This window comes from Lutjanus erythropterus, chromosome 6, assembly GCF_056507025.1.
Source record: "Lutjanus erythropterus isolate fLutEry1 chromosome 6, fLutEry1.hap2, whole genome shotgun sequence".
NCBI lineage: Eukaryota > Metazoa > Chordata > Actinopteri > Lutjaniformes > Lutjanidae > Lutjanus > Lutjanus erythropterus.
The window spans coordinates 13360273-13384877 of NC_139322.1; the positions used below are offsets into that span (position 1 = coordinate 13360273).

Genomic DNA, 24605 nt, shown 5'->3' on the forward strand with positions numbered 1-24605 from the left:
GAGCCACAAACAGGTGGCAGTATTTCTCTTTGAAAAACGGCTGACATAGTGTTAGATTTCAGCTCTTCAGCTATAACACATGTAGAATATGCTTGATTATTTTATGCACTTGTTTTCTAAATTATTTATTTATTATATTGTTATATTACATTGTTTATTTTTGTTGTTCACATATACATGTTTAAGTGATTTCCATGGAGATGAGTGTTACTACTTTGTGAAGTAATGGGATTACTTGACTTTCATAGTGTTACTCTGATGTACAGACTGTTCATTTGATATGTAGAGAAGAGTAATGTTTTACTGAAAAGTGGCTTTATTTGTTCTTTCTTACAACATGTCGCTGTAGCATCTTACTGTACATACAACAGTCACCCACAAATAATAAATAGTATTTAAGGTCATGTATATTTAATAGTTACAGCACCGGTAGTACATAGTGGATGTGGTCATTGAAGATTTTTTAAAAAAGAAAAAAAAATTACTGTGATTCTATGGTTCTTAAATTGATTTTAAAATAACTGATTTGTGCATCCACAAGTTTTATTTTGCTTTTGATTCTCAAATCTAGAGAATCAACTTCACATGTAATTAAAAAAAAACAAAACAAAACAAAAAAAACAAGCTGTAAAAAAAGACTATAAAAAGTTTTAAAATTTTTGCATTAATCTACACCATTTCTGGGCACCTGGGTATTTGTATTTTTATTCCTTTTACAGTACATACAGCTCCTTGACAGAGACTTTCTGCCTCTGACGCCTATTTTCATATTTTACACTGAAAGCTCGCATGTTGAGGTAACACCTGTGATTTACATTAATTGGCCATGATACATGCACATTCACTTCAGGGACAGTCACTGTTGTTTAGAGTGTTGTCTGCCAGAAGGATGTTAACAAAGGTAATGGGGGCATGGAAACAACATGTACAAAGTTTTTATACACAAAGGAATCGTCATTCATTTTCCAGTTGTTTGTAAGTCAAGTCTTGTTTTGTGAGACTGTTTTATTTGGAGCAATGCAGGTTGTTCTCTTGGACTCTTCCGTGCCTGTCCACTTTATTTCTGGATGTCTTCTTGATGTTTTTGACTCTCAGTTGCTCTGGTGTTCATGTCAATCCTTGGATGTTCCTCTCCAAATATCACACCTGTTGATGTTACTCTTCCCAGCTTGTGATACATTATTAAAATAAAGAGGACATTTTTGTGATCACTCGCTTCTTTCATTCCTTCCTTTCCTCACTTATCACCCTTCCTCCCTGGGGTGGATGGCACCGGGTTGCAGGAAGTCATGTTTTAATGGTTTTTGGGGTTGGAGGATTTTCCAGCGGCTGCTGCTCCCTGGCAGGCTGATGTATCACAGATTCCAGGAGGTCCCTGGTGCCCAGTCCTACCTACCCTGCCTGACTCTCCAGGCTCACCTGGATCTCCTGGAGACCCATCACGTCCATCTTTGACAATTCCAGGTACTCCTGGAAGACCTGTGGACAGACCGCGTACAAAGGGTGAGCCAAAGACAAAGTACTGCTGTTCTTCTAAGATTAGAAAATATTTACAGTATGGTTAAATAATGAATCACAGTTCAATCAGTGTTTAGTGTATTACCTACAGTAGTCAGTCAGTTGAAGTGTGCACTGTGTTTAGAATATTTTCATTGCTTTACTTTGCTTCCTGTTGGATAAGTGTGTCTGATGGCAAACAGACTGCAGTAACAACAAAAACAGTAATTTTCTCTTGCAGAACAAGGTGTGACTTTGGTGTTTTAAAAAGTTTTGAATTCACCCAAGTCACACAATAACACAAACTAACTGATCATGGCAGCAATAGATGAGCAACTCCTGTGTTTTGAGGCTAAATTACTATTTATGCCAATGGAGTCTATTTGTTTTGAAGAGTGTGATATTTGGTTTCCCATTTAAAAAGGCTGTCTGACAGCAAGGATAAAAGGCGAAAATATATTGATTTTTATTTATTTTTTTGGTGGCTAATGTGTGTTTTTCTGCTGACCCTGTCCGCAGCAGGACATTGCTTTGCTTCCTACACCAGTAGTCCTTTTGCTTCTCCAAACTAGAGGGGTGTCGGCCGCCATCGAGTGTAGATACAACACTGATTATGGTTAACTACCTCATATAACACCTTGCTTGGATCAACTCAAGCTCTGATTACAGTGTACAGATCCACGTACCTTGGTATCCTTGGTCTCCAAGTGGCCCATCAATTGCTTTGCCAATGGATCCCTTATCACCTTGCTCACCAACATCACCTGTTGTGAAGACAGAAAATTTTAATTGATGGTGGAAAGTAACTTTTACTCGTTACTTTACTTGAGTATTTCCATTTTATGCAACTCAATTCCATTCCAGAGGGAGATATGGTACTTTTTATTCCACTGCATTTATTCGACAAAAATATTAATTAGTTACTCCAAGGATTAAGCTGTTACATTAAAAATAAACACGATAAGCTCACAAAATACAATGCACAGATTAAACCATTGGTTCTCAACCTTGTTAGAAAGTGACTCCTTACAAAAAGATGTGTGTAGTTGTCGTCCCTTGTTAGCAGAGAGGTTTCATTTTAATAACTGTTTAAGGCCCAAAAGCCCAAATCTAATAATGTAATATATAATAATATATCAGTCACAGGGGCAATTTGAATCTGCAAAACAGCTACTTTTACTTTTGATGCTATAAGTACATTTTGCTGATAAGTCTGTACTTTCACTTATGTAGGATTTTGAATACAAAAGTTTTACTTTTTGAGTATTTTACTCAGAGGATTTGCTTCCTTTTTCCACCACTGACTTTGCTAATTAGATCTCAAGAGGTGCTATCAGGTGCTTTTTGCGTTCCTATAAGTAGATCAAAAGCAGTGGTGGAAAGTAACTAAGTACATTTACTTAAGTACTGTACAGTATAAAAGTAATTAAAAAGTAAGTAATTCCATTTTACATTCCAGGGAGACTACTTTTTACTCAACTACATTTATTTTAGAACTTCAGTTACTAGTTACTTTGCAGATTCAGATAATGAATGCAAAACATATATCAACAAATAAATGGTGATGTATTATAATGGGTTAAGATAAATCTTGACTGGGAGAAATTCACCACCCACACAGCAGTATGTAAAGGGGTTACAATGAGCTCCATTGTTGTCTGCTGCAATACAAATGTGATGACGACATTAATGTATCAATAATTATCCTACAGTGTATTATTTTAAAAAGGGCTATTCTATATAATGAATACTTTTACTTAAGTAAAGTTTGATGCCAGTACTTTTGTAGATTTTGAAGATTTTGAATGCAGGACTTTTGATACTTTAAGCACATGTTGGTGATAATGCTCATGTACTTTTACTTAAGCAGGATTTTGCAAGACTTTTACTTGTAACAGTATTTCTACACTGTAGTATTGCTACTTTTAGAGGATATGAGTACTTCTTCCACCTATGATCTGTGTCAGTACTGACTGAATTTTTCATACCTCTGGGACCTGGGTCTCCGAGCTCTCCTGGCAGGCCTCTGTACCCTGGTGGTCCACGAGCACCTGGATGCCCAATAGAGCCAGCAACTCCTGTCTTTCCTGGAGACCCAGCAGGGCCAGGGCGACCCACCATTCCAGGAGCGAGGGGTCTTCGGAGGTTAGCGGCCAGCTGTGCAATCTGATCTGTGCGCGATAGAAAACAGCAGAAGGTCAGTTCGCAATTTAATTAACACTGGAGTGAATTGCAGATAAAGATTATTCAAATTTCTTACCATCGATCATGGCTCCACACAGCTCTCTGATGTGCTGCTCACTTGCCAGTTTACCCTGAAAGACATTTTCAGATGTAAGCTCATTCAGGCAGCTCATTAGACAGCATCAGCATTTAATATTCTTCCATCAATCAACATTTTTACAGTTTTACAGATTAAAAAAATGGAACACTCACAGGTACTCCTGACTTTCCTGCAATTCCAGGCCGACCCTGCTCCCCCTGGAAGCCCATTTGTCCTTGTTTTCCTGGGGGCCCTCTTGCCCCAAGCTCTCCTTGTGGGCCTGTCACACCCTTTGGCCCTAGTTCACCCCGCTTTCCTGGCTATAATCAACAAGAATCATCCGTTAAATCTCTCATTATATTCTGCAACAATGAAGAAAATCAATTTCTTCCAAACAGGAGCTAAAAAGATCCATAAGCCTCTGATTTGATCGTTGACTAAACACCAACCAAGGAGCAAACTGGGTCTGTTGAGACAATGCGGGGGTGTATTCATATGGCGTCTTGTTGCTTGATAATTACTCCAACAAGCACAGCAAACAGTAAATGAGACTGCAAGAGCGAGACTCATCAGTACTGTGTCTCTAATTACATAAATTGTGCTGCAGCTTAATGTGGCTCATCTCTCCCTTGTGGCGATAGCAGCGAACAGGCCAATAAAGCGAAAGCAGCAATACCTATCTCTAATTAATCCTATTAAACCTGGAATGTGAAGCAGAATCATGTGCAGGGAGTCTGACAAGTGGGCAACAGCTCAGAGCCACGCACCAGTTTTTAATGTTTAGTGAGGGAGTTTGGAACAAACTTGGGCTGCTAATTACACCCACACACAGCATCTGATCTAACTATGGTCTGTGCTAATAAATGGACATCTAACTGTCTGTAGAAAATGGATTCATGTAGAGAGGTATGAGGACACACAAGTAACAAAATCTAGATGAAAACGATGTAGCTCACCTGTCCTTTTTGTCCAACTGGGCCGAATGGACCCTGAAAATAAGGAAATATGTTTAGTTAAACATGAGGGAAAACTAAGACTTGACATTACAGAATGTTACACAGCACACAATCAGTGAATTGCTCAAACTTTACCTGTACAGCACCTTTCATACAGGTTTGAGCAATTCCAAGAAATGATAAGTGATGTAATCAAATAGGTTACAAAACATAAAAAATAAGATTGACAACATAACACAATAAATAAGAAGAGTGCACTCAGTATAGAGTGCAGATCTCTGGCAGGTGTGTCTGGGGGCATGTGGGTGGGGAACAGAATGTAGGGCCTCCGTTCATTACCATGACAGCTGGTCAGTGGTGCATGAAGACAACTTTTGCGTATGATCTTCCGCATGTGCTTCAGTGTTGTGTGACCCATAGAGCAGAAGCAGTAGAGACTTTCTTCAGCTGAGTATCTAACATCCGGTTTAGCCCTCTGCTAAACTGAATAGGGATAAAATTATGTAATCATGCAGCTCTTCTAGACTTTCCAAATGTTAGCGGACTGAATGGATCTAATTCTGACGGTGGGACGAGTCATTTCACAGGGGTTGTGGCGTTCAAAAAGTTTATCCACTGCTTTACAGACAAACAAATTAGCCTCAAAGCACAGCATTCTTCCTAGGGACTTGGTCCAGCATGTACGCATGAGAGGTGTGGATGAAAGGGGAGACAGTATGCAGGTTACAATATCCTGAAAATGTCAACTAAAGATTCTGCTAAGACTAACAGGACTGGCATGTACGTTGTCTTTTGATACAAGATTACAAACCCGAGCAGTGTTGATCACTTATGGCCCGTACCAACCGGTTAAGAGGAGTGAGGAGTCAACAGTCAATAGTATGAAACAGAGCAGTCAGTGAAGTAGGTTTTTCAAAAATTGTAAATCACTGCAACCACAAGAGTTCCTTCAGCATACAGTCGTAAATGTGCACAGGAGGTATTAGGTTGATGGGTTTAGTAGTAGTAATTATGATTATCTACACTGATATTGCAATGTTAGAGGGAATGACACTTTTATATCATTTTCATTAAAAAAGATTTCAAAATTATTATGTGGTAATTTTTTCAGGGATCTGCACCAAACAAAGATGTTTTCTTGAGTCTGTTGAATATGATGTGTAGGCCAGGACAGCATGACAGCATTTCATTTGAAATGGTATTTTAACACACATTCAGCCTTAGCAAATATTGCACCTCCTCTGATTTGAAAATTGCAGAGGACAATATTGAAATTTTGATAATTTTATTTTGTATTTTTTTAGGGCTTTTTATGCCTTTAATTGATAGGACAGCTGAAGATGTGACAGAAAATGGGGAGAGAGAGTGGAGGAATAGCACGCAGCAAAGCAGGAGTCAAACCCACGGTCACTGCAGAGGACTTACAGCCTCTGTACATGGGCTGCACGCTCTACCAACTGAGCTATCCATAGTTACATAGTCAGGGATTGCTTGATTACATTTTTGATTACATCTTTAAAATATGTCAATTTTCAAAACTGGGAATCTTTACAGGACAACTTTTGCTCTATTAACACATGAAAAACACATCTGACATAATGGGGTTTAGATGAGGAAAAAAAAAACCTTTGCAAAAATGCACATTATTTGCAGTGTTTTGAGATGTTTAAAGATAAAAAAATATATATTGGTGGCTAACTCGTGCCAGAGGACCTGAGTGGCTAAATAGGCTGGTGCAACATAAAGAAATCCATTTTAAAATCTATACAAAGTCTGTCAGGAATCCAATGTTAAGACTTTAAAATAGGTGTAATATGCTCTCCTCCTAGTCAGCGGACAGGCAGCAGAGTTCTGAATCAATTGTGTAACTAATTACTGCTAACAAAGTAATGAGTCTCTAGAGTCGATAATACTGCAAGTGTTTGGATTCTGACTGAACAGGGAAAATGAAGAAAATACTCACAGGCTCTCCGTTCTCTCCTGGTAAACCATCACTTCCTGCCACACCCTGGAAAGATGAAACCAAACTTCAATTATTTGATTAAATCCCACAAGTCCTGTTCTGGTTTTTTGTTATGTTTTATATGGTTTCTCTTCATTTGATGGCACCTGACTCAGAAAAGCTCTTGGGCTAATAAAACAGTTTAGCCATAAGAAAACCATAAATATATTCCCTTCTCTGTTACAAACTATCTATTACAGACAAACAGTTGGATAAAGACTATCACAGGGCATTCAGTCGAGGTCATTTTTAAGCTTGACTTAGAGATATTTACCATGTCTCCTTTAGCTCCAGAAGCTCCAACTGGACCCTATAGGGTTGAAAAGGGAGAGAGAATAAATGAGCACCATGCAGAGACATTTTGTGGACGGCCGGCTGTGGCACAGGGAAAGGGGGGATGAGGGGAAGTGAGGTGGGCTGGTTGAGGGGAACCCGGAGCGGTATAAAGACCGGCTTTGTTCTGTCCTCAGATTCTGAACAGGAGGCCTTTTTGTGTTAGAGATCTCTCCTGGCTGCAGTCTGAGTTTATACCACTAAGGCTGAGGTGAAGGGATGACCTGCTTATTGACATACAGTACAGGACCCTCCCATGCTGCTCTGTGTGTGTTTGTATAGAAATATGATGGTGTGCAGAAAGACATTTCATAAAGTTTTAGGGTTGAATTTGAAGGAGTGGCCCTTTTTGGAGTTTTTAGTTTAACTTTTACCTATTTTTGTTGTTTATATACTGTGCTTAGTCACTCATCAGCACCTAATTTGATAATAGAATTTAAATTTTCAGTTAATTTAAGCCTATTAAGCCTATTTGTTTTTTACTTTAGAAACAAGTCCTGCTTTTCCTTTGAGGCCAACAAGAGACGTGTTGCTGCCACCTTCATGTCTGCGCTGGACTATACACAGTGGATACTGTCCACCAGTGAGCAGTGACATTTATTTAACAGTACCAAAGTCTGTACTGAACTGGGAAAACGGTGAAAAAGTACGCTGCTCCCACAGCTTGAAATCACTTGCAAAGTAACATAAATCTTCAGTTGCTGGTCTCATTGGATGTGTTTAAAGTGATTATAAATGACTTGGAAGCAGGTACATCTGGCTGCAGATGTTTTGAATGTTTTAATATCTCATAGTTTGTTCTTTGTTTTCATTTTATATTGTTCTATTGTTTGTCTTATGTCTGCACCCATGTCTGTGCTGTCTATCTTTGCCTGGACACTCATGAAGAGGAGACTTTTATTCTTGACTAGTCTGTTACTCCTGATTAAATTAAGGATAAAAAAGGTAAAACTTAGGAAAAATTGCCAAAATTCTCTGGTTCAAGCATCTACAAATCTAGATTATTTCTTGTTTTCTTCATTTACTATAAGAGTAAACTGGGTTTTGGTAATCTGATTGGCCAAAAACATTACAATGGGCTATTTAACGTTTCATCGACCAAAGTATTAATCGATTAATCGAAAAAATATTTGTTAGATTAATCAACAATGCTCAAGAGAATCAGTAAGTAGTTCCCACAAACTAGTCTGGTTTAATGCGAGTCAGAAAAGTACAACTGACCTATTTGACATCCATTTAATTTATTTTTCCCACTCCCCATTTATCCTTTCTGGTAACACGTTGTTAATAAATGGTTATTATAAAGTGTACTTAATTTATCAATACTCACTAAACATAATTTATTTATTAAGATATTTTATGAATTTGTGTAACATCAAACAAACAAAAAATATATTTTGTCTTGTCTTTAGCCAATCAAATCAATCAATCTAAGAGGGAACTACATCAAAATCTCACTGTATATTCTGATTACATTAGTAAACTATTTTATTGTTGCGAACCTAAAACATCTGAAACAATGTCAGTTGTAGCATTATTGTAAACAATTATTTCATTTGTAAGTATGAATTTACCATTTATTAATGTTACTTGTCATAAGTTTTTTCTACATCCATTATGTCATTTTTATATTTCTAATTAATCTTGTCTTAATACATTTTCATGTTGTCTGTATTTGAACTGAATTTGCAATATATTCATACTAATTTGCAATGCTCCTTTTTTCCTCATTTGTGTATGGTAAGTCACCATGTCTGATTTTTTGTTTATTTATTTATAACTTATTTTGTTTATTTTCTTTATATCTGCTCCAGAAATACCTTTTCCTATTGCTGCATGTTTTTTTTATTTCTGAAAACCCCAATAGAAAGAGTCAAGAATATATTTTTAATATCATGAGAAAATTGCAGCCTTATATTGTATCAGGGTTCACACAGGATGATGTTGAGCTCGGGGACACATTTAATATTGTCACACACGTCAAACTCACCCTTTCACCAAATTCTCCACGGATTCCTGTTGGACCTGGAAGGCCTGGATCCCCCAAGGCTCCTTTTACCCCCTGCAGTACACAACACACACAAACACACCAGTGAGCCAACTGATAATTCGAAAAACTGATAGTGGCTAGTGATGTCATGCAGCTGACCTGGAAGCCTTTGACTCCCTGAGGCCCGGGGTTGCCTGCTGGTCCGATGCCTCCCTGCGGGAAACAGACATTGTCATGTGATCCTACTGGGAAAGGCACGCAGCGGCAAAACAAACAGGATATTAATGATGTTCTTTCTTGCTAACATTTCAGAGAAGAAGAACTAAAAACAAATTGGCATGAGAGTTGTGTAAGGTGTGATTCATTATGCAGTGCAGTGGGCAAGTGAAGTCTGTTAATTCTGATGCTGTTTTATCCTTTCTTCATTGCCGCAGGGCCTGATGTGAAAAACAAAGAGTTCTCTGTTTATGAATTCCTCTTTTATGAAAACCTGCTCTCATCACTGGCCCTTTATTACTAACAAACTCCACCTTAACAAGCCACTGTATCAGCGACAACACTCGGAGTACTTCTGTAGCAGAATATCATTAACTTCAAAGGGCAGTAGTTTATTATCCTGCTAGTCCAATTTTATCTCAGTGTGAGCAAATGCTGCTGTATGCTGCAATGCATTGTGGTCCTTTGAGATGGGTACACTTCAGTATTTTATTTTTTTTGTCATTATGCATTCAAACATCCACACTTCTTAGTAGGAGAGTATACTTTCAAGTTTTGGGAACTAAATGAGTCTGAGTTCTGTAGATTGGTTGGATGACCATCTGTGCAGCAGACAGTCTGATCATTTGGCCTGTAAAGTTTTTTTTTTTTTTTTTTTTAGCTTTTATAGCTGCACAAAGTTTAGAAATCTGACAGCAGATACATGTACACATTGTCTTAGTTTATAGTATAAATCAGGCCCATTCTCAATTAGCAGTTTGTGAGTTAATTCCAGCCCTAATTGCGGCACTTTGATCCTTTATAAATATGGGAAAAAAATCATAAATGCATAATTTCTTAAAATGAGAGAGAGACTAATTAGCCAATTCACTGGTTAAGTTATAACTCAGGCTGTTTAGACAAAGGAAATTTATTCAAACTGAGTGAAAAAAGATGTTAAATGCAACATTTTGTTTAGGTTACAAAGGTGTGTTGTTTTTTCATGTATTTTTGTGCATAATGTTTCTTTTCCAAATATGAAAACAAATAAAGTGCAAAAAATAAAAAGGTGTATTGTTTTATATATGTAAATTCTTAACCGTACAGCTTTTTATTTTTTTCATATCTGGCCTTTCTAAAACATAACTGAATAGACCTGGCTCAGGGTGTAAAGCATGAACTTACTGCCACTCCTCTGGGTCCTGCGATCCCCCTCTCTCCTGGGATGCCAATGTCACCCTGTGGGAGGAGACGAGAGACGGTGTCGACAAGTCAGGAAAGTTTAGAGTCCAGATGCTACATTGTTCCATGTGGGGTTAAGTGACATGTCAGAAAGGCTGTGACCCTGAATACCCCCCCGAAAAAAAAGCCCATCAGATACATACAGGAATACCTGGCTCTCCAGAGGGTCCAGTCTCCCCGGACTTCCCTGGATCACCCTGGTAGATGAGAAGAGAAAAGATAAAAGTTTACCTCCATTGTCCTGGTCTTAGCTTTTCATTTGTTTTCTGATTTTGAGAGGTGTTATAGAAATACAGCAGAATAGACAACAAAAGAGGGGAAAAAACATTCGCAGTGACCCTAAGAAGAATTAGTTGCAAATAATTTATCACATAACTTACAAGATGATGACACCATTAGCCATTCAGTTTAATTTTCCAATCAGACTGACGACAGATTGCCAGATTTTCTGCAAGCATCCGTCTGTTTGACACATTTCCTAATTCCTTCAGCCACATATCAAACATTAAGGACATCTCAGATTTCCAGAGGTGCGACAGTGGTTTTCTGACCAGCAGTGTGGATAGAGAGAGATGGTCTAGACTTCATACCTATCCTTCACTCTACCTGGCTCATCCACTCCAAAAAGTGCAGTTAGAACAACTGTCCCAAAAACATGGTGTCCTTGGACTTTGTAGGAATTGGTAAGACAGAAATCCTCAATCTTTTGAACATTTTTGAGGAGTGAGGTATCTTAGAATATCTTTTACAATCAAATAGGAGAGAAGTGCCATCTATGCACTACTCTAAATTAAAGCATGCTTACCAACTATTGAACCTCTGTCGATATTTTCAACACAGGTTTTGCACATTTCATCTAAAAATCAGCTCCCAAGTCTTGGGATTCTGCCCCTAATCTTAACTTTGAGATTTGAGATTTATTTTGTTGTAATACTCACAACTTCTCCTTTAGATCCCTTTGCACCAGCCTTTCCTTGCAGACCCTGAAACAGAAAATATAGAACAATGACTTCACTGAGTTTTTCACAAGCACCCCATGTGATCCTCTGACCAGTTTTTAGGCAAAGAACATGTGTAAGACTTTTCACAAAGTTTTCCTTTTGACTTTGACGAAATGAATGGTGCAGAGAGTCGGTGTTACAGTCAAACTGCTTATTAGACTGGACAATCAAGGCAATTATGTATTTAACTAACATCATTCATTATCAATTAGACACAACATACTCGAGTCTACTTTAAAATACTCACAGGAAGGCCGTTTGGTCCTTTCTCTCCGACTACCCCATGGCGTCCGGCATCACCCTATCGACACAGACAACACTGTGACATCAGCTTCAGTCACACCATCGACTATTAACTTCATCTAATAATTTAAATCCAGAACTTGCAGAAAGAAAAGGACCAACTTACCTTCTCGCCATCTAATCCTGGTGTACCATCTTTTCCATCTCTGCCAGGAATACCCTGTAAAAGACATCACATATGATCCTCATGGTTCTGAGAGAAGATACCAGCACTACTCCTCATCTGTGACACTGATATGTTTTATGATTGCAGTGCTTAGTCAATTAATCAGTTAGCTGCACACTATTAAGTACCAACTTTTTTATGAATTAATCATTTTGAGTAGTTTTTTAAGGGAAAATGTTCAGATTCTCTGATTTCAGCTTCTCAATGGTGAATACTGACTGGATTTTTAAGACAATAAACTGAATGTCTTTGAGTTGTGGACAAAAAAGACATACTAGGACATCATTTTAGTTCCTTTACAAAATAGTGATCAACATTTTTTTTTTTTACAATTTTCTGATGTTTATGAACCAAGAACTGATCAATTAATCAAGAAAATGATTGTTAGTTGCAGCCCTACTGTATTTGCTGCTCAATCCTTTTTCACCTTTGTTACTTATATTTGTGTTTTGTTGTTAATTGTCTTTTATACTTAATAACTTATATCATATTTCATTCCTGTCAATTCTGTCTTTGTAAACGTATGAGTCTGAATCTTTAACATCACAGGATTTCAGGGTGACACAACTGCCATTTTGTTGTGTTTGCACAATGACAAAGTTTTTGCATCTTGAATTTTTGAGGTGATGTACAATATATTAAAAATGTCAGATTTTTCAGATATGCACTTACAGGCTCTCCTTTGGGTCCTGCTCCCCCAGGACCTCCTTTAGGACCAATTTTACCCTGTTGAAAGACACATTAGAATCTCATTTATACATCTTATATATAAAACTAATAGACACAATTCAAAGTCATTTACTTACAATCTCTCCTTTGGGTCCTTTGAATCCCTGTGGTCCTTTTTCTCCAGCATCACCCTGGAGACATCAGATGAAACACACACAGCTATTCATTGATGGGACCAGCCGTCTACTCTGACTGTGAAAACTACTATATCAAACGCTGTTTTTCAAGGTAAGTGTGTTACAAACAAGGAGAGACTCACTGTCTTTCCAATGATGCCGGCGATGCCAGGTTTGCCTCTGAAACCTGGCAGGCCCTAGAGACAAACAGAGGAGGCAAACTGTTAAGTACACAAATTTAAATGTTTGCATCGTGAGCGATAAGAAGGTGAGAGTGATCATGTTCTAAAAGACACTTACTCTGTCTCCTACAGATCCCATTGGGCCTTGCAAACCTCTGAGACCACGTGGGCCCTGAAACAGAGCAGAGAACATCAGAAGGCACTTCAAAACATCAAAAAACACTCAGGATATTTAATAATTCCTCAAAACATTGCCTGGATATGCTGTACGAAAGATACAAGTAACAGACAAAAAAAATATATGTCGATAAATAGAAAAGCAACAGAAAAACAGGAAAAATAACTGAAGTTCTGGACAATCTTCATGTAACTCACCTGCAGACCCACAGTACCAGGAATACCTGGTGGGCCAGGTGGACCGGCGTCACCCTAGAGACAGAACAGGACACTTAGGACAGCAACAAAAACACCAAACCATAGAGAGACTAGTAGCTGTACTCAATAAAACCAATATTTTACACAGAGTAGTTAAATTCTATTCTCATATACCCTGCGGCTAAAATATGTATATCACATTATAAACTCACCTTCTCTCCATTTTTTCCAGCCTCTCCCTTGTCTCCTTTGTGTCCCGTGTGACCCTACAAGAGCAAAAATACACAGAAATGAATAGGGACATGAAAGTTAAGGGTGAAATAAGTTGTGTCCACTTCCACAGACACCTTGAGCAGTAAAAAAAAAAAAAGACCTGTGCTAGAAACTATATTTACCTTGAATCCTGGCATCCCAGGAGCACCGGCGGGACCAGGGGGGCAGATTGCAGGACACTGCGGACGACAGAGACAAAAAGCTCAAGACTCTACGCTCACTGTGAGCTGTCATTACTCTGCTGCTCTCACAGGTGCATGACTGAAACCTTACCAGAAGTTCACCGCTAAGATCATGAAGAGTACCAGGAAGACCCTGACAGGAGGAGAAATGACAACACAGCACATTATGATATGTTTTATTAATGTTAATACGCTCCTGGTTCAATGCATTTCTTTCCTCACAGGTGGCAAGTTGCATCTGATCCACTGGGTGGCAGTGGAAAAATACTGTATTATGACTGAATTGTGCCAGCAGGACCAGTTACCAAGAATATACTGAGAACTGTACTTACTGGTGGTCCATCGGGGCCAGGAGGTCCGGGAAGTCCTGGAAGACCCTCAGCACCCTGAAGAACAGATAAAAAGCATCAAAATTAGATGCCTCTTTGGGGTCTATTTAAAATACGTGACTGTTTTCCTGATTGTATAAAACATAGAGCTGATCTGCAACATCTCAGCAAAATGCACATGCATGTTTGGTGTCATTTGGTGGGAGGGGCTTAGCGGAATTGTACGAGGCAGCGGAGAGAGAGGCGGAAGGTTTTGCATTGCCCTCTACAGCTTTAAAGCTCCACTCCACTCAAAAAATGTGATTTTCTTATTGTCATTTCACCTGGATATTTGATCTTCACTGTGCCGAGTTTGACACTTGACAGCTGTTTTCAAATGAATCTGTTGGAGAGCGAAAGTTTCTCTGTGCTCACATTAAATCTGAGTTTAACATGCACACACACCAGGAGGATTTAGTTTGTTTGTCTATTTAGGAAGCCAGTGGCTTCACTGCATCATCAACATGCATCTTACAAGTTGCACGTGTGATATGTGATACTGGAAACCTCCAACACACATACAAACTGAAAAAGGACTTTTCAGTGAAGTAGGAGACATTTTAAACCTTTGAATCAAATTATATTTACAGATTTGGAGTTCCTCAGTGAGTGAGAAGTAATAAATAAAATTCTACAATTTTCTTACAACTGAACTTTTTGTCTTAGAGGGGGGATGATTAATGATTGAAAGGACTTACTGTTGTATGAGTTTATTGTTTTTCAGGAAAAATGTACTTACTATGCTTTTAATGACTGAAATTACAATTCATTTGCACCCTTTCTGCATCTCTGTGGACTATATGGTAACCCTGACATTATCATGACAGCAATCTATATTGACACAAACTGTATTTTCTAACAGTAACCTTAAAGGAAAATTCAGCTCTTTTCATGTGGGTGTCCAGTCAGTGTTGATGGTAAATGTAGTCAGCTGAAGCGATAAATCCCTCCATGTGTGCTATATTGATGAGATAGGTGAGCTCTCATGCTGCAAAATCTGTAGTTCAAATAATCTGTAGCATTCAGCCATAGTGATGTCACTGGATGCAGGAAGAACTGCAGAGCACCTGTGCATTCAAATACCCATACAACCATACTGTTTTGTAACCTAACACTATTTTTGGCCAACAAAGTAGTAGCTATAGTCTAGGGTGGTGATACACAGCAACATGGGTGTCAAAGGCTCACAAGCAATGCATCCTGGTACATGTAGCACTGACACTGACTGGACATCAACCTCAAAAATGCCAAATTTTCACTGTAAGATGAATTCTAACCCACACAATCAAATATCTTCACTCTGCTGCTTACAATACTTCAGGGTCTTCTGTAACAGAGCAGGCTTTTAGTTACACGTAAGCTGAGTATGAAAAATAGATAATCCAAATAAAGTGTGACCCAGTAGAAACACTAGGCCAGTCCACATACTGAAGTGTTCTTCCTCTCCAGTGGTTATTCTTATCCTCCTGCTCCTCCTACATCATATAGGAATTTAGGGCAATGTTGCACTGGTTGATTTCAGCAGAGCTGTGAGTAATAAAAACCTGCTGAATCTCAGTCTGGATCAGCTTTACTTCTATTTTGCTGCCATTCTCTGTTCACCTAATAAACTAACTGGATGATAAGTTTTGATGACTGTTTTCTCTGACTAACAGGGTATTGAATCACAGATAGAATAAATAACAAGAATGATTTGATTATCTCATTGTGGATCAGAGGATGCAACAGCTCCTTGAGGATGTCCGGAAGTGTAATCAGGGAGATCAGACAGATACTCACAGCTGGACCCTGGGGTCCGACTCCGCCTGGCAACCCGTTGGTTCCAGGTAGTCCCTGGAAACAAAAGACACAGGGTGTGTGCAAGACATCAAGGTACATTTGTAGATGTAGCACACAATCAGGACCTCAACTCTGTGTAACATGCACAAGCATACTCTCCCAAGATGCAACACAATATATATAAATTAAACAAATACATCACAATCTGCTCATGAGAATGATATAAAAAGACAAATTTGTGTACTCACTGCAGCTCCTGGTCTCCCTCTGCCCTACGGAAGACACAGGAAGAAAATTAAGTCACAAACACAGAGGGCATAATTAGATTTACTCACAACATCAATATCCACCATGTGATGAATCACTGCATTAAATCAGCTTTGAAAGTTTGTCCCAAGGTGTTGAACAGAGGTGAGTATGCACTTTGCAGTCCAGTTAGATCAGAGCAAACAATAATCTGAGTATTCCTGTTATGATATGTGACACTGCTGCCCTAAACAGTGTTAACTGTGGGCTACCTAAGTTTGATTAGAGCTGAGTTGAAGCCCTGACTTTACAGAAGCAGAACTTGATTCTGTACAGTTTTAAGTTATCTGATGTGGTCTGAGCAGGAGTTGGTGTAGGGATAAGATCTCTTAGGCTAATGTATGGTCAATGTAACAATGGACAAATGACTGCTATGTACGTGTGTGGTGTTTCTCAGGTGTGGGGGTACTTACAGGAGATCCAGGTGGCCCAGAAGGTCCAGGGTCACCCTTTAAGGAGAAAGATAAAATACCACAATCAACCGCTGGGACATCATCGTAAACAGCGCAAAAGAAATATTGAGACCTACATATGAGACCTTTGAACATAACGGTTTTCCATGTGTGGACACAATACAGTAGGACTTTTGATTTTTCTTCTTCTCATAGTTGACTGAACTTTGGAGTTTAATAAATGCACAATAATGGGCAGCTCTGTCCTTTTCATTTTGCAGAGAGTACACAGAGCACACATTGTTTACTGCCAACAGTTCAAACTATGACAACAGGTTCAGATTTGAACCTGGTTTGTGTCACACGGTTTATGCCAATTAATGGGGGCTGCCATTCAACAGTAAAGGTGGTAGCTATAAGGTTTTTGACACAGCTGGCCCTTCCTAAGTCCCACTCCTTTTTTTTTTTTGTGCTCCAAAAACAGTTGAGCAAACTTGGGTTAACTTTCACCTTTTCCTGTAAAAATGACAGGGTCACAACTTAAATTAGCTAATGTTAGCAAAACACTAGTTAACTCGCAAAATTAAGGTTAACAAAACACAAACTATGTAGCTAATTTGGTAAAGATTGATGTAGAATAGCTAGCTGGTTACACAGATTTGCTAGCATGAACTTATTTGGTTTTCTATTCAACATAAATGAGCCAAGCACAGAAACAGGGAAGAAGGAAGTTGACCGAGGGGTCCCAAAGTTGCTCAACTGTCACTGGTGCGCAGAGCGAAAAGGGGCGGGACTTAAGAGGGGTCAGTTCAATTGCAAGTCGCATTCCAGCTAGAAACACTAGGGGACATGGAGCCACCTCAGCCCAACCAGTTAAGAAAGATTCCTGCCAATTAAAAGGGAGTTTTTCCTCACTACTGTTGCTGAGTGCTTGCTCATGGTGGGAACTGTCGGTTCTCTGTAAATAATAATATAAACAGTTTGGTCAAGACTTGCTCTAGAGTGTAGTCTAGACCTTTTCTTGAGGGTTGCTGCTGTAGGTGACTTAATTTTACATTCTATACACACCTTAAAATAAGTTCAAACTTGTCTAACTGTAAGGCATCAATGTCGGAAGCAGACTTGTATCAATGACATTCAAATCTCTTTCTTTCAGAAGAGCTAAAAAGACAGGTGTTGTCATTGTTTCCTCTCAGTCTCTCCCACTCATGATTAAAAAGGTACCAACCAACCACAGTATTAAAAAAAAGTAAATATATAGTAATTTGAACTTAATGAAGGCCATGATGAAGTGGAAGATTACAAATCTTGTAATCAAGTAAACAAGTTATTAAATAAAATAGGAGGTGGGAGGAGAAGATGTCTGGATCTTTAGCAATCATTGTGATCAATTAAAACAAAAGTCTCCTTTTTTCTCAAAATGTCTGATTACATATGTACTTTGGTTATCTGTAAAATATTACAACAATTCATACACTTGGTATTATTAGCTGTGGATGATACAATACTTTTTTTTTTTTTACATACTTCTTCTATGTATGTCTTAATCTTTCATTCACAACTTCAGTTTGTTTAAATGTTTCCACTATTATTTTTGTCAGTTAATAAATTACTTCTACAACTTGTCCCACGATTAAATGATCAAATTGCGGTTTCCTGTTGTGCCCATTCTTTCCTGACAAACATCTCATGATCATTTGTCCTCCTCCCTCCTCTCTTAACTCTTTGTTTACCTCCCTCGCAGCTGTATTTGTGTTGTCTGAGGAGGCAAGAGACTCCAAATAAACAGGCAGCCATGTTCACAGCATTCCTCAGTCTGCAAACTAGACAACTGGGTATACTGGCACACAAATCCTAAAGCAGATGTGAGGAAGCTGATAATCACATTTCAATATAATACTACACAGATGGGCTTAAAATTAGAGAGAAATCTTTGAGCATTGCCGTTAGTTGATCCTAGCTGGTTAAGTGAGCTAATATCTGTCATACACTAACAGTTTGATCCTGTTTGTCTTTGCACAACTCTTTAGCACCATGAAACAGCCATGACAGTGTAGTAATCTGCGTAATTAAGAACACTGGTTGATGCACGCGTCCTCATTAGGTTGGTTAATTAGTTGATTTGCCAGGGGTGGGGGTGAGGGAGGGGTGTTATCTGTCTTGACGGTGAATTTGCAGCCTTATAATCTTAATTTTTTTCATATCTTGTATGAAAAAGGTTAAAAATGTGGGAAATAAAGTCTTCCTGTTTAATCATAGGGTGTAGCAGTGCAGGTGCCACATGTGCTGTGATTTTCTTGTATCTCTCAGAGGATGATACCTGTTTTCCCTCAGCATCAGGCCAACAGATCATCATCCCCGGCCTACAGTCTCACAGATTGGTGGGAAACAGTGTGCATTCCGAGCCGGATTAGAGAAGCAGCGGCAATAAATCCGATTCTGATCCCTCATTAAAAATATTCCCACCAAGAGGCTGAGCCGGCTTGACAAATCCAGGGTGACAGAGGAAACACACGGCCTTGTCCCGGTTAGACCCTCTTAAAGATCCTCACACAACATCAGCAAATCAACATGCAGTGTTTTTGCATACTGACTTCAACTGGGTGATTAATGGGGGCAGTCTGGAGCGGAGAAGGTCATAAAATTCAATTGGGTGCATCTTTAAGCGTGTCCTCCTCAGCGTCCCAGAAAGATCAAAAGACCAAGACACACTTACTACTTCCCCTGGGGGTCCATCCTTCCCAGCAGGACCATCAGGACCCGTCAAACCCTGAAGAGAAGGTACATCATTCAGTTGGACATCACTGCCTCGTGCTCTGCTGTTTATTTAAACACTGTTAATAATCAGTCTTTTCAGTTTCATAGCAGAAACTATACTCTGCTGAGGCATCGAACCCTGACAATCTTGACATTTCTTGTTGATATGAACTGTTTGCATGTGTTAATTGGACACTTACATCCACTCCTGGAAGTCCTGGCAGACCTGGTTTTCCTGGTGCCCCTGGTATTCCTGCCTTCCCTTTGGGACCCTACACAGCCAGTGCATAAGAAATCAATTATCTCGCCAACTGAGCAATTAATTTCAACTTCTTTTGTCTAAACAGCATGAAATGTTGCCAAAACACAACCACACAAAACAAAGAAACAAAACAAACACCCCTTTTCCCTTATTCAAAGTCCTCTGAGACAATTTTGAGATTTGGGGATATGTAAGGAACTTTTATTAGAGGGGGAAAGGGGTCAGAAAAGGGGGAGGGTGTTGTTATTTTACTTTTGGCTGAAGGTAGAGTAGTCTGGCTTTTTTTTTTGGAGAGTGGAGGAAGGTTTTTTATTTTTTCCCTTGTCCTAGGTTTAATAGTGACAATCAAAGAGATAACTTTCACTGGCACCCTGGTTTCTTAAGATGTACTTTGCAACGTGAACAGGACAACTGTTCTGTCTCTGTATCAGGGTTTTATTAATGTGTACATTAGTGGTGCACATAAGAAGTTCAATTAAGATTTCAGGGCTTTAAATTGAGGCACACGATTAATTCCACAGACTGGGGTACCTGCAGACACCAGAGGTAGACTTTTTGTCATATCTCACAGATGCTTTATTCCATCATTCCAATTTTTCATGACTTTACTGCTCAATGTGTCCCCAATGACTTCATATTAATGTTTTATGTTTCTGTTTTAAATAGAACATTTTAAAAATAACAATATACTGGGGGCCTGGTCTGTCAGACACGGGTGCAGCACACACAGATCTCCTGATGACCCTCATATATTTTCATTTTAAACAAAATGCAAATTAACAAAGGATTTCCCTAAAATAATTAAAATCTTTTTTTCATACAACATCAATTACATAACTAATAATGTTTTGAGAAGAAATAAGTTATCATTCTGCTATGATGGTTGTCTCTTACAGTAGTTTATTCTTAGGGTCCTACTCTTTTAACATTTTGTGGGAGGGGTGATGCAGTTCTTCTTCTGAGTCAACAGAAGGGTTAAAAAGAAGCAATGTCACTGTTTTTTTAACAAACTAGATGCCATTCCCTAAATAAAACTGCCTTGACTTATTGAAATACTTACTGCTTTCCCTGACAGCCCAGCAGGTCCAGGTTTACCCTGTTAATGAAAAAGAAAAAATAAGTAATACACCCAGATAAAAACATGCATGTTATTAATTTGTGTTAACTGGTTGCACACTGACACACTGGCCCAAATACTCCCAGTGACTAGAGTGTTGTCAGACTCCTTGATTCAAATTCTTCTTTATTTTACTGTGAATACCAACAACGTGAATATTAAAGCGACAGAAGTGGTGAATCTTTGGTCTGCCTCAGTATATACGACATGATGTTAAGCCTCTGCAGTGACTGGGGAAGAACAAAAACTCCTAAACTGTGCAGATGCCGACTGGTCACATGATGAAAGCTTCAGTTTGGTTTGTACAGGGGGGGCTGAAGGTGCAGGGAGGAGGTGTGAGGTGAAACTCTAGATGGTCTCACAGGGTTGGGGAATGTATGAATGGGCCCTCTGTATCCTACACTTCACTTGCTTTTTTTTTTTTTTTTTTTTACGTTTTGGAGTTCCAAAAATAATCCCAACTAAAAAATACTCTGACATTTCCTGACATGAATATACAACCAAAAAAAAAAAAAAAAAAAAAAAAAATCAAAGCCAGAAGTATAAAGGAAGTAAAATTTTAAAAGGGTTTTGGAAGTATGTCACCATGTTACCAGTGTTTTCTTTTTTACTTGGCTTCCCTTTAATCCAATTTCCTCTTCTAAATTGTGCAAATATAGTCTCATCACATCACATTTTCATAATAACATCATATTCCACAAACTAGTAAAACTGTAATGAGTCTGGGGGCTTAAATTTCAATAAATTGTTCTGGCCTTGTCCACATTTATTGACAAGATACATGATGATGATGGAAATTCATACTTATTAGATTGACTCATATTATACTATACGAGTTAACTGGAGGGGACGTACAAGCCATTCACAGTATGAATACAATCTAAGCTTTGAAAGATTGAATTTGAAAGGATAATTAATCAGACAGTTTTTCATTACAGAACTCCATTTAGTAGGCAGACGATCAAACCCTGCCTACCTGACATCCATGATTATGATTTCATACATGTAGGAGGGGCTTTGGGAGGAGTCAGTGTGATAAAAATGAACATGTAGGGACATTTCAGCCAGATTTATGCACAAAGAAATACTTTCTACCCAAGGTTACTGAATGGGACTTTGATTTTGAAATACAGCATGAACAAGACGTGAAGCCACTGAGCCGTCCACCGAACAAACTACCAGTACTATTAGTAAAAGAAATAAAATTATTCTAATTTTTGGTGATGTTGATCTCAAATTTGAGACTTAAATGGTGAGGAAAATAAATAAATTACTATTACTTATTACAATTAAGAAAAAAACATTCAAATGAGGTGCTAATATATTTTTCTTAAATCTAAAGTGGACAAAAGTTAGAAGGCACATCAGTTTTAAGTATAAAAAAACCCGTCTTGTCAAGAGTGGAGTCTGATCAACTCACATCTGTGCCATCCCGTCCTGGCGGCCCTGGGGGTCCTGGTGGCCCTGGAGCTCCTCTGGGGCCCGGCCTCTGCAACATAATATGAATCACAGTCAGACATTTCTCCAAGTAACACTCTGCATCCACTGGTCCTTCAGGACCAGAGGTGCCATATATATGTGTAGAATGTGATTTGATAAGGATGGAATAAAAAAAATAAAATGAATACAAATATATATTATGGCATCAATGGTACGATAAGAAAACTTGCCAATTGGACTCTTGACAATATCAATAAAATTAAATAGTTCGACCTAATTCTAAAGATGTGACTTGACATAAATTAGACAAGAAATAAACTGAATTGAACTGCAGCTCCACCAAACCGTGATGCGTTAAAGCGCATTAAATCTTGGCGCACAAGAGGAAGGCTAAATTAGATTTCTGTGAAAACAAAAACAAAGCTTTAGTTCAAAGTTCGTCTAAACTAAATAAACTTATTTCACCGAGGACTTTTCGAATGAGCTCCTGAGTTCAGCTCAGTCAGGGAGCCTGAGTGGACAGAGGTGGCATTGTGCGCTGCGGCACTGATCTCCAATCCGCGCATTCCACAGGTTCAGGGAAAACATAACCCCGACTTCATCAAGGAGTGCGAAAAGCGCAACCACCTGCACCCAATCAGGCAGACATTGTTGAGTAAAGGTAGGCCTGCAGAGCCAGAGAGGCGAAACACCACCCATATTCAGTCCATGCAAACTCTCCGAGAGGGATAACACAAAAAACAAAAACAAAAAAAAAACATTTGAATGTAAATATATCCAGAGAAAGCGTCAGGTTTTATGGTGGAGATCCTGCAGGTCAGGCCTCAAGTCATGTCATCATCATCACAACCATCATCAACACAGGAGTAGACTTTAACATCAATAGCTGCACCGGCTGGAGACATTAACTTATTGAAATAAGTTAAGAATTTACATTAAACGCTCAAACATCACCATAAAGACATGTTACAGGCGGCTGAATGAAAGCAGAGCTGCGGCTCTGAGTAACTCTTACCTGGGCTGAGGATGATGTCAAAAGCTGGCACAGTAAGAGCACCCACAGAGCAGAGAACACCGCCATGGTTCCCCGCTCGCCCTCACAAACCCGACTTTATGCGGAAAAGGTCAAATCCCCGGTTCCCGGTCCTGTGTCAGTCCCCCCCAGCGTCCGCACGGAGCCTTCCTTCAGCTCACGGCGCACAGCAGCTCCTGAATGGCTTTCTCTTTGGTCCCAGATAAACCCGAGCCTCCAGCCGAAGGGGCTGAACTCAATCTGGCTGCACAGCGCACAGGGGTGAGGGGGCTGAGGAGGAGTGAGGGAGGCAGCATGCAGAGGAGAAACATTTCGGACACCAAGAAAGTGGGCTGAGCTAAAAATGTTAAAAATGTGCAGGGGGTTCGTGCCTTGACCAATAAGAGGCTCGACTAAAACATCAATCCCCCTCCATGTCTGCAAGGTACAAATAACTGTTAGTGGTACTGTGTAGAACCAGGCCTGCAGTCACTTAAAGGGACAGTTCACCCACAAATCAAAGATATACTATTCCTCTACCTGTAGTGCGATTTATCCATCTAAATATCTTTGGTGCCAGTTGAAGCCTTGGTTGAAGAAATTTATCCTTTCTTCCATGAGTAGATGCACACCTCTTTCTGTGCAGTGGTTGCCAGGTGTTGTTTTTGGTAGAAAGGACATAGTTCCTACACGAAACTGCTCACACCAAGGCCATGATTTCCAGAAAGAGGCACTGCTGCTGAGTGCCATCTAGTTCCATTATAGCTGAGAAAGGGCAATACCTCTAAAACTCTGCAACTCTCACCAAAACTATCTGGATGGATAAACAGCATTACAGTTAAGAGGACAATATGTATTTTTGATTTGGGGGTGAATTGTCCCTTTAAATGGTACCACAGCAATTAGGAGGGTATCAGACTCCACCAAAGTTTGGGGACTCTTAAGAGACACATTCAAAAGGGATGGTCAAAACTGAAGCAATGCAATGAAGGAATTTAAAGGGCCAGTGCATGCAATTTAGTGGCATCTAGCAATAAGGCTGCAGACTGCAAACACCTGACGTCACCCTCCTCTTCCAGTCATGCAGCCCGGCCATTCCAGAGAGTGGGTCGGGACCCACAGGTGGGACACAGTAGATTTAAGCAGGTCGCCAAATGAATAAAAGACAATGGAAGAAATTCTGCAATTTTAAGTTTTGAATTTGCAGCATACATTTCACGAAACATTTAAAATGTGCATATTCTTTTACCAATGAGAAGGAAAAACAAGCCTGTTAATTCCGCCTTGTCCCATTTAGGAAGTAGGCTGAAATTTCCAATATTGATTTCCTGATGAGAGTCAATAAAATCAATAAGATGGCCTGTTAA

At 39.2% G+C, this 24605-nt stretch overlaps 1 protein-coding gene across 1 annotated transcript; it reads right to left on the bottom strand.

Moving 5' to 3' along the window:
• Positions 1 to 293: 293 nt before the first annotated feature.
• col9a3 (collagen, type IX, alpha 3) lies at positions 294 to 23545 on the bottom strand. The gene is made up of 32 exons (XM_084720698.1): positions 23242 to 23545; positions 22207 to 22275; positions 20730 to 20765; positions 19608 to 19679; positions 19367 to 19420; positions 16672 to 16707; positions 16201 to 16224; positions 15953 to 16006; positions 14138 to 14191; positions 13897 to 13938; positions 13746 to 13802; positions 13563 to 13616; positions 13351 to 13404; positions 13094 to 13147; positions 12937 to 12990; positions 12755 to 12808; positions 12621 to 12674; positions 11889 to 11942; positions 11727 to 11780; positions 11417 to 11461; positions 10622 to 10675; positions 10422 to 10475; positions 9201 to 9254; positions 9042 to 9113; positions 6993 to 7028; positions 6680 to 6724; positions 4717 to 4749; positions 3934 to 4080; positions 3758 to 3812; positions 3486 to 3668; positions 2184 to 2261; positions 294 to 1479 (listed from the first exon to the last, which is right to left on the bottom strand). The coding sequence occupies exons 1-32, from the start codon at positions 23305 to 23307 to the stop codon at positions 1295 to 1297; spliced, it is 2037 nt and encodes a 678-aa protein (XP_084576824.1). The 5' UTR covers positions 23308 to 23545; the 3' UTR covers positions 294 to 1294.
• Positions 23546 to 24605: the final 1060 nt, after the last annotated feature.

Bases quoted from the DNA above. Each gene is read 5' to 3' on its own strand.
- col9a3 (XM_084720698.1), bottom strand. From the start codon at position 23,307: ATGGCGGTGTTCTCTGCTCTGTGGGTGCTCTTACTGTGCCAGCTTTTG. The intron at 10,476-10,621 runs GTATGTATCTGA...CTCCTCCCACAG, and splicing joins CTGGAGAGCCAGGTATTCCT to GGTGACATTGGCATCCCAGG. The intron at 9,255-10,421 runs GTAAGTTCATGC...TGTTTCCCGCAG, and splicing joins CAGGACCCAGAGGAGTGGCA to GGAGGCATCGGACCAGCAGG.